General features: G+C 37.3%; 1 protein-coding gene across 1 annotated transcript; it reads right to left on the bottom strand.

The window, feature by feature from the left end:
• Positions 1 to 203: 203 nt before the first annotated feature.
• Positions 204 to 9,933, bottom strand: LOC121873932 (eukaryotic translation initiation factor eIF1). Its single transcript, XM_042377815.1, has 4 exons — positions 9,755 to 9,933; positions 3,666 to 3,729; positions 2,997 to 3,138; positions 204 to 1,861 (listed from the first exon to the last, which is right to left on the bottom strand). Exons 1-4 carry the CDS (start codon positions 9,780 to 9,782, stop codon positions 1,763 to 1,765), a joined length of 333 nt encoding a protein of 110 aa, XP_042233749.1. The 5' UTR covers positions 9,783 to 9,933; the 3' UTR covers positions 204 to 1,762.
• Positions 9,934 to 10,135: the final 202 nt, after the last annotated feature.

The raw sequence follows: 10,135 nt of genomic DNA, 5'->3' as shown, positions 1-10,135 counted from the left end.
GTTCATTAACACCTTCACTACTGAATGCCATTTTCAATATTCTATCAGGTTAATGCCAGCCCATTATATTCAGCAGACTCCTCATACCCAAGGGGTTAACAGTTTGTCTTTAGATTTAGGACACAATGATCCACCCCATAATACAACACCTAAAGTAGGTAAGTAATAAGCAACAACAAAATTTCAGGTTAACAAAACTTAAATCAGAATTATAACTTTTTGACTGCAGATGTACAAAAATTCACCTAGTTTGGGAACATAAAACTGTAACCTAATCACAATATGGTTTTGTAATGGTGTAATCACATGCTGTTTGCGGATTACATTAATGCAAAAATTAACAGTAAATTTTTCACATTTATTAAAACCAATGGAATGTACAATATCAAATAAACAATAAATTTAATATAGGTAACTAATACAATTTGCCATTAACAAAATGACAGCTACAAATACTGTACAGTACAATTTTACCTAAAATTCAGCTCCCATGGCTTCCTGTCCCAATGAAACTTCATAAAGATTGTAACCATAACCACAGTCTTTAGTAACATTAAAACTTATGTTCCTCATGACAAAAACCCCAAATAACAAAGATTTAGGCATCCTAACTCTGAAAATAGAATGCAACCTAGTCACAGCACAGCATGGCAAATGCATGAGTTTGCACTCCTGTCATGGCAGCATGCCAAGTTCCTGCCTGTGCGAAGGTTTGTATAATGATTCACCATATCTTTTCAAGGATATAATTCATGCTGCATGTATGTACTGTATACTAAGAAACCCTAAAATTAAGAAAAAACTTCCTGGCTCCTCATACAGCTACAAAGAACATCAATACAGTTATTACTCTAGTCTAGTACATCAAAGACATTTTTCTTCATGGGTTAAGCAGTACTCGTTCACAACTGCATTTATTTATTCAGCTTTGTACATTACAAACCTGGTCATAAAAGTAACACTATAGCCCTGAAATTATGGTGGCTGGTAAACCAGATTTAAAGAGCACTTCAGTCTTTAAAACGGGAAGCCAATCCCATTACAGTAATATCGAACTCCAAGAATAAACTACCCATTAAGTAGGCTGATGAAAGGAAAGGGGATTTACCCCATTTATTTTAAGATCTTTATTTGGTTATACATCACTGAAAAGCTGCACTACACACCAAACAAACATAAAACACTGACGTTAAAAACCAATTCGAGTAATCCTGTGTAGAAAAATAACAGCCTGGAAAATCAATGCAGTCCTTGCGCTCGCTCTAACATAAACAATCATTCCCGAAACACATCTATACAATTATCCAGATACATCCTAGTTTTGAAGGTGTCAAGTAAATTCTGTACAAGTGTACATGTCCTATTGGGAGGCAAGAAGTTATGAAAATCTTGTGAAATATCTCATAATACAGATGTTATTGCTCAGGGGCATGGCACCTGGATACTGTAGTGGTGTTGTGCTGTACCTCCCCCCGCCACCCCCACCGTGATTGATGATTACCGCAGTATTAAAGTGCCTCCGTCAGTTCTCCACCAGACCCGGAACCCTTGGCTTCGGCTGGGATCATAGAAAGGATCGTGACATTGAAAGTATTATAAATTATTCGTACCATTGGCATGAGACCAGATGGACACTTAGATCACATGGTTATGAAGAGTGGTAGTCGCAGTGGGGGATTATTAGTCTTATGTGACACGTTGGGAAACTCGTGGCATGCCCAGGGTTCTGGACAGCAGTGCTGTATTGAGTGTTGGTGGGGCATTAGAAGCCGTGGACCTTTATCTGCTCGGCCTTGACTAGCCCCACCTTGGTCAGGAACTGGCAAATATTTTCTCGCTGGTCACCCTGTAGCTGCAACACCTGTGAATGAGTTGTAAGTGAGGTTTAAAGCAATCAAATTGGGGCTCTTCTTAAAGCATGAGTTTTTATTTTTCTGAAGCCTTTTCCCACTTAAATGCAAAGTAGCCAAAATCAAAAGCAAACACAAACTTCTATCACTTGTGGTCATTATGGTTTTGCTACGGTGTTCACCTTACACAATACCTGGAGATATCCATCAGGTTTATCCCAGTCATTTCATACTTACTGTCCAAATAACTTAATATCCTGAGAGAGATGAAACTTAAGATTGTCAACAGAATGGTAGGAAAAAATGACCAGTGGCCTCTAATACACAAAGATGCTACTGTACGTAGTTAGGATTAAGATATCTAGTTACATAGAATAACTGTATACAAGGTCAACAGTAATAAAATTTCACATCATTAGGCCTTTAACAATGCTGTAAATGCAATTCTAAATTCTGCTGTAAGACATTTCACAAGGGAAATCAATCAAAAGACAAACAAAAAAAACCCTCTCAGGAAAACCAATGAACTTCCCAAATCAAAGTTTGTCAAACGGTTGTGACAAAGTCTACACAAGAATTCTTACTGGTAATCAAAATGTAAACATCGAAGAAAATTATACATGACCAATCACAAAACAAAGACATGTTCCAAATTCGAAAGAAACTGACTGACTCACTATCAAAATGAATGGGAACAAAACCCCAGAACAAAATACAATAATTAGTTCTCTACGTAAGTATTGTGGACAATATTAAAAGATACCAAAGTGGTCATGGTTTGAATTTAAAGTACTGTACATGTTCAGTAAGTGTATGTGATACCAGAAACAAAATTAAATAGCAAAAATAATGAATCCATCACTCTACACTTTTGTACAGCTATGGTGTTTGGTTTATAAAAGACAGGGGAACAAAGTTTAACATGGGGGATGTCTGACCAGCGTGAAAATACATTCTACTGGGTTAGGAATATGTATGGTACTGTACTGCTCAATATATACCAGTTTATGCATCCTCCAACCCAGTGAATTTTTCTACATACACACCACTTAGAGATCAACATTAAAACTTTAAATATAGCCCAAGTTTTTTGTCCCACTGACATAAAAATTTTGTATCATAAATACTATAGAAACCGTTACTCACTTCTCCGTACTCAGGGTGTTCAACCACTGTGCCGTTGCATGCAAACTCTTTCTTGCAGGCACGGACAATTTTCTTCAGATCATAGTCCGAAGACAAACCCTGCACCGTGGTGAGTGTCTTCCGGCCATTGCGCTGCTGGATTCTGCGGAATTTCAAAAGATTAAATAACAAAAAATCTTCAATTATACAGTACAGTATTTCAAGATGTATATAAGTCATCTTAACATATATATATATATATATACCATACCCTACAGACGATGATGACAATATAGTAAGAAACTAGAAAAATATGTAAATAAGACACCAATACCAAACTCTGCACAATAACTACAAAGCTGAACTACTCAAGGTAAGTGAATGTTATATACTGTACCAAAATGTACATCAAAGTGACCTACTGTTGATGTAGTATTGTAGAACTAATTTATCGTACTACACGCAACACATATCTCGGAGAGCAAGTCCCCAAAACTTGTATTTTTAATCTGCAATAACTCGCTCCAGGGATTTCTGAGGAAGTGGCCATGATAAAAGACCTCCTGTCAGTTCTTATCACTTCATGTTAACTCTCACCCCTCACTATTCCCCTTCTCCCAACCTATTGTTCAACCTTTCCTTCACACACACACTACGGGTTCCAATGCTTAAAGTCTGGCCCTAACTTACCTTATATGCACAAGGCCATCCTGGACACCCTCATCTGTCCCACGTGCTGCATCAGCAAAGGGGTCTGAAATGTAGAGCATTATTTAGCAGGGGAGAACCTATTGCACTGTAAAGAAATCCGCTACACAAATCAGATATTCAATACTTAAATTATATGAAGCAGTACTACAGTAGAGGTATATAAAGGCTAAGGAGGGGTACTGGTAGAATAATCTTCATATAAGACAAGAAGCCAGTCTGGCAGCTATTACACCTATTCAAGTATTGCCAAACATAATTGTGAAATAGTCTTTGAAATTATTAGAATCATAATAAAAAAATAAATAAATAAAAAAAATTAAATGACTAGAGATAACACAACAGCTGAATTTAAATAAGTATGATGAAACTTAATATACTGTGAAGTATAAACTGCCACTTGAGATGAGTTAAGTCTCTAGGGCTGGTAACAATCCCCAAACTGGCAACAGTGCTTCCCACCCTTGGATTAAGTTCCCAATACAGTGGTCCCTCGTTTAACGAACGTTTTGGTTAACGAATTATCTCCCATAAGGATTTTCAGTTCGATTAACGAAATCCTTACAACAAACACGTTTCGTTGTGCGCATCAGCTGATCGGCTAGTCCGCCGATACAGTAATTGGTTCTATGTTTACATTCGTTTCCAGTGAAGTAAATTTCAAGAAAAATGGTCTCTTGAATATTTCTGCATTTTTTATATTAAAATTATTGGTCTCATTCTGAAATTTAGTTAACATATTGATAATATACAGTGCAGAAATTATTATGAAACATGAAGAAGGCATTAGAACCAATGCACTCTGTAAAGAATATGGCATGTCATCATCGACTCCCTCTACAATCAGCCGTTTAAAATGTAAACAAAGCTGCCGGGAATACGACATACACACCTCAAAATAAGTTAAATAATACAATATTCTATTGTTTTTTATTTGTTATTGTACAGCATACTGTACAGTACAGTACTGTATTTAGTTTATATTTAATGTTTTGTTAATTCTATTACCGGTATACAGTACTTTGTACGTTTTTTTTCTGTGAGTTGGAACCAATCACCCAATATCCCATTAAAATAATAGATTCAGTTAATGAACGACTCTGTGGAAAGAATTGTGTTCGTTAACCGAGGGACCACTGTACTTATACTGTACTTGATTAAAGAACTCCTTTATGAAAGAAAGGTTAATTTACCATCATTACTTACAGATAAAACTGGTATAATTAATGCTATTGTTTAGCATTAGGAGTACTGTATGAAATGGAAACAGCATTGTTTGGACCAAGACAAAGCCTCCTGGTGCTCACACAAGCAATGATGGCAGCAGCAATCTTGGGCACTCAACAACACTGGTCTTTCTTTACATTATCCCTCCACCAAATTTGCTTTATCTTTGAGTTAATAAATAAGTTTTGGTTTATAGATGTGTTTTGTAAGGTAGCTGGATAACCCAAGCTACTGTCCTTAAATATTACAGTAAATACCACCTCTGTTTTAGTCAGCATCTTCAGCCGCCTCGAGTTAACCTTTGGCACCTGAGACACAGGGCGAGTCGATGAATTTGGGACACCCTTTTGTGGGGAAAAGTGAGTCTTATAAGGTGGAAAATACAGTAGTGTACAATATATGCATTACACATAATTGTGAGGTTGGTTAGATTTGCCCTTTGTTGTGTCGTTATATCCTAACATGCAGCAGTTTTCCTCACTGAGAGCATTTATGTTGTAAATAATCAAAATGGTTTCAGCTACAGTGTTGCAGATTAGAATTCAGGATGAAAAGTTATCAAAATAAAAATACAAAGAATACAAAACCCCCGAAAAACAATGATGTTCTCCTTGTTAGTAAGAATATTTCAAAGCTAATATATCGGTAAAAATTGGTACAAAGCAAGCAGCAAAGTACAGTAAATTTGAATGAATTCCTATACTATAGATACAGTATATGCAGACAAAGCAAATATTTCATTGAATATTAGTACACAGCAAACAATAGGAAAAAAATTTAATGCATTGTAATAGAAACTGGTATTTCAGTGAATATCGTAGCCTACATAGCCAGCAGCAAAGTACATCGAGCTTAAACTTAATGTTATAGCAATGCCTTCGTTGTTTTTGAACCGCGAGTTTAAACTCTGTAGGAAATTTAAATAAAAAAATGTTAGGGGAATAACCCAACTCTACCGTTGATCAGAGCAGCTGTGTAGCTTGTTTATATTTTGGTCAAGAGAATTACTGACAGGATGTGACTCGTATTTTTGGCTGTGATGTTTTGTGATGCCGCGATCTGCACCAGGGTATCACTATTGTTTTGGCGTCATCGTCTCATTGCAAATGGCTGACTGGCGACTGAACTTTTGTCAACATTTCTTTAATCTTTCTCGGGGCATTTTTCATTAAGATAATAAACAAATGTTTCTTAAGGGTAACACAGTCGTTAAATAATGTAAGACGTGTACAGTATCTGGTGTGGGTTACATATGCTGGGGAAGGAGGTACAGTGAGATGTTGTGAGCTTCCCTCTGCCATTAAGCCAATGTGAGCCATAATTTACGTCTTCGGCAAAATTGCAGAAATTTTGTGATAATAGATTGTGATAATTTGGCTTGTTTTTCAGTATTTTATTATTAGTAACACAATTTTTGTGCTAAGTGGACTACTGCTCGTCCCAGACTCCCTAGCTAGGCACCTCCGTCTACGGCTCTCGGCCTCCCATCCGTAATACGGGCGCATTAGACGCAGGGTAATTTGCGATACATTTTTTCTTAAAAAACTGCGTCTTATACTCCGGCAAATACGGTAGATATGATGGCAACAACCTTTAAGGAAATAGTAAATTCAACAGGACTTGAGATAAATGTGGAGAAGACCAAAACAATGATCATGGAAAGAAACCAAAGGTAAAACCCACAACGATTCTTTTTACTTTTATCCTCTTCACCACTGATCGGCTCGTCAGCTGCCTACGCGATCTGTCGTGTCTCTGTTACGCACTGTTGGTAAGTACTGGGCATGCACCGGCTCCTGAATGTATCTGAACCTGCTCCAGTGTTGGTCAAGTCTCGTCTTGAAAGAGCTCACACTCGGTGCCGTCAGGCAACACTCTCACTCCGAAGGTTACCCCTCACAGTTTTCTTGACTTGGGGTTTCTTCAACCTTGAGCTGTGACCCCTTGTGGGGCCAGTGTCTGCCAGCTCCAGGTATAAGCGGAATGAATACTTAAAAATCGAGTCCTTTAAATACCTTTTGGATCACTTATGACATGAGGAAACAAGCTTGAAGAAGAAATTATGTAAAACCAATGTAATTTATAGCCAGGACTGGAGCCGGTAATAGATGCCATTACAGTCTTCTGGGCAGACTAAAACGAAGATCCGTATCAAAAATAACAAAGCAGAGACTTTACAACACAATAATACGTCCAGTTCTTCCTTACAGTTGTTAATCACGGGATACATTTCTAAAAATTTGTGAGTCATTTATGATGTCATCATTATCCATTTGGCAGCCTTCCATCACTACAGTACTCTGAACCGATTGTGTATATTTTTATATACAACCATTCTAGCCTGCAGCCTGCATAATAGTCTCCAGAGAAGTGTTGTCATCTATATGCCACTTTCGTTGTCTATTTCTAGTTACTCTATATTCTGCAGTACTACATAAAGCCTGAGTTTCCATCTCAAAAACATCAATGTACGAGTTGGTACGAGTTATCTTGGGTACAAGTTGGCGTGGGTACGAATTAACCTTTATGAGTACGATCTATCACGGGTATGAGTTGTGTTGGGGACGAGATAACCCTACAGTCACACTCTGGATCAATATCATATGTTAGCTGGTCCCGGAACTTAAGAAAATCCTACTATCTGTTTTTTCCAATTTTTTCATAATGAACCTCAGAGCACAGCCACCATCAGCTATTTACACAAGTGCTAAAATACAAAATTCCCAAACATTTTAATAAATCTGTTCTGTACACGCAAAAATCCAGCAGAATCTTTAGAATATTTTTGTCGTCAGATTGTTTACAGTCAACCCATTCAATCACCGCTACCTGAACTGTACTGTACGCTCACAACCACAAAAAACATAAAATTACACCATGATGTTTCAAAAAAGTTACTTTCATTGGTACCAGATATTAAAATAAGTACTTTCTTTTTAATATAACAGGAACAGCTAGGAAGTTAGGTAAGGTTAGGTAGGTTTCTATGGTTAGTTAGGTTGGGTCGTGGGGGGGGAGGGGGGGGTCCAAAAGAATAATTTCCGACAGAAATGAAGGTCAAATGAATCACACCAAATACCAGGAGAAAAACAAAAACCTAGCAGTCGAATCAATAGTTATGACTGAAACTGTAAACTTACCCATTATCTTAGGTTAGGTTAGGTTGCTTAACATTAGAATTGGTATTTGTTAACTTTAGTCCGATAATTATTTACGATAAATCTGGCAACATGTGTGAAATCAGATACACCCCATTTCGTCACCGACCGACCCGGTTCATTACCAATATCAATTTTAAGTTATTATTTTACACGAATAAATATTACACATGTATACAGACGACACGATAGGTATTGTGTTATCATTATACGTACATATTTATTAATTAATAAAGAAAACTATTCAACATTGGTAAATAAACAAAATACGGAACAAATGAAGGTGATTTGGCACCAGCGCATAAACCACCGAGCAGTGAGATGATTGCAGGTGTATTAACAATGTTTTTATTTTCGTCTTTAATAAATTGTCTTAGTGTTTTTTATTACTGTATATCCCAAACAACAGTTATTTTCGTGTATATTTCGATGGGAATGAACGGGGTGACGAAAGGGGTAGAGCATTGGTGACGTACGGGTTAAAAATAGTGGTGACGATATGGGTCAGACCCCGCGAAATATACAGAAAATTCCAAGACAATTTTCTTCTATAATATTTCCATCGCAAATACATAGTCGTGAAGATATGTGACCCGCTGTCCGCATGTGCCGGACAGCTCCGCCCAACCACCAGCTTCATTTCCGGCCAATCAAATTCATTTTTGTTTGAATTACCCATCGTCCACTATCAAATATTTTCATTCGCAGTATGGCTACTTTGAGTAATGGATCTGATTTCCACTATTTTGAAGTTGTTAGGTTAGGATGCATATTTTAGTGAGGAAATTACTTTTTTTCCCTGTGTGTTTTAAATGAATTTGACCGTCGATCATGGCGCAAATCTGTCGTTTTTGAGTCCCCACCCCACCCCACCCCACCCCACAGTAGCCCTTCACTGTGAGTATAATAATAATTACTTATACAAATTCTATAAACTCATCACACAGGGTCACATTCAGTCTGGCATGTATATAGTTCAACATGTGTAGTTACAGAAACACACACATGCTTCTGTATATAATGTAGAAGCTCACAATGGTTCATCATATACCCAGACACTTGAAAAGACAAAAAAAAACTCAACTAAAACCTTTAAAAGTCCATTACTGAAACCTTATTATGGACCCCGATATAAATTATTAAGTTAACACCTTCTTGGGTCACCTAGATTTAAATACATTAAATAATGGACATAATGTACCAATATAAACAAGTGTGAAGGAATTATAACAAGAAATAATTCCATTTGTTTAATACGTGACCTTCATCTCTTCACTACCAAGAACATTCTGGTATTTTCTTGAGATTATTTTTATTAATATTAAGAGCCCTGTGTCCCTCTTTTACAGGTTTACATGATATAATATGGTTTCTGTACTAATGGGTTTGCCGGACCATTTATTCCCTCGTAATTTTGTACCCAAAATCTAGTAATCTAAATTTCCTTTATTTCTTCCCCAGCTTTGTAACACCTATAGTTTTATATAACCGGAATTTTCACACAAAATAAATAGCCCCCTTTATTCCTGAGTGGTCAGTAGCTGTGTAGGGCTATTAGGAAGGAAGGTGAGAGATATAATAAGGTGGTAAGACTCGAAGGACGAAAGAATGACATCCAGTCTTGATTTGTCATGGATGCCCAGCTGATGAGAATGTGTCATTTTCACTGTGATGGCGGCCACTTACCGAAAGTATTAAGATTCTGGATTGACATGCGACTTCTGGTGAAGCACAAGGGGGTAAATTAGACGGCTTCCCTCGGAGGAGAGATGGATGACCGGGGATGAAGTTTGCCTGGTGAAGTTTCAGGTAAAATAATGGCGGACAATCAACTTTCACCAGAGCCCGGATGATACTTCCTCGACACGCCGCTCTGTTTTCTTGGCGCCACTGGCATCATGACGTCACACAGCGCCAAATTTGAAATATAATTAATTTTTTATGGCTCACCTGAAAAATCTCTACCCCAGCTTATTACACTTAAGGATTAACCACCCTAGCATTAATTCTACTTTATCTAACCTAACCTAACATCAACCGATCTAAAAATAGCATTAGGATGGTTAA

Source organism: Homarus americanus, unplaced genomic scaffold (genome assembly GCF_018991925.1).
Source record: "Homarus americanus isolate GMGI-L3 unplaced genomic scaffold, GMGI_Hamer_2.0 scaffold55640, whole genome shotgun sequence".
In the NCBI taxonomy this organism is placed as follows: Eukaryota; Metazoa; Arthropoda; class Malacostraca; order Decapoda; family Nephropidae; genus Homarus; species Homarus americanus.
The sequence above is the reverse complement of the archived record's forward strand: the minus strand, read 5'-3'. Positions and strand labels throughout refer to the sequence as shown.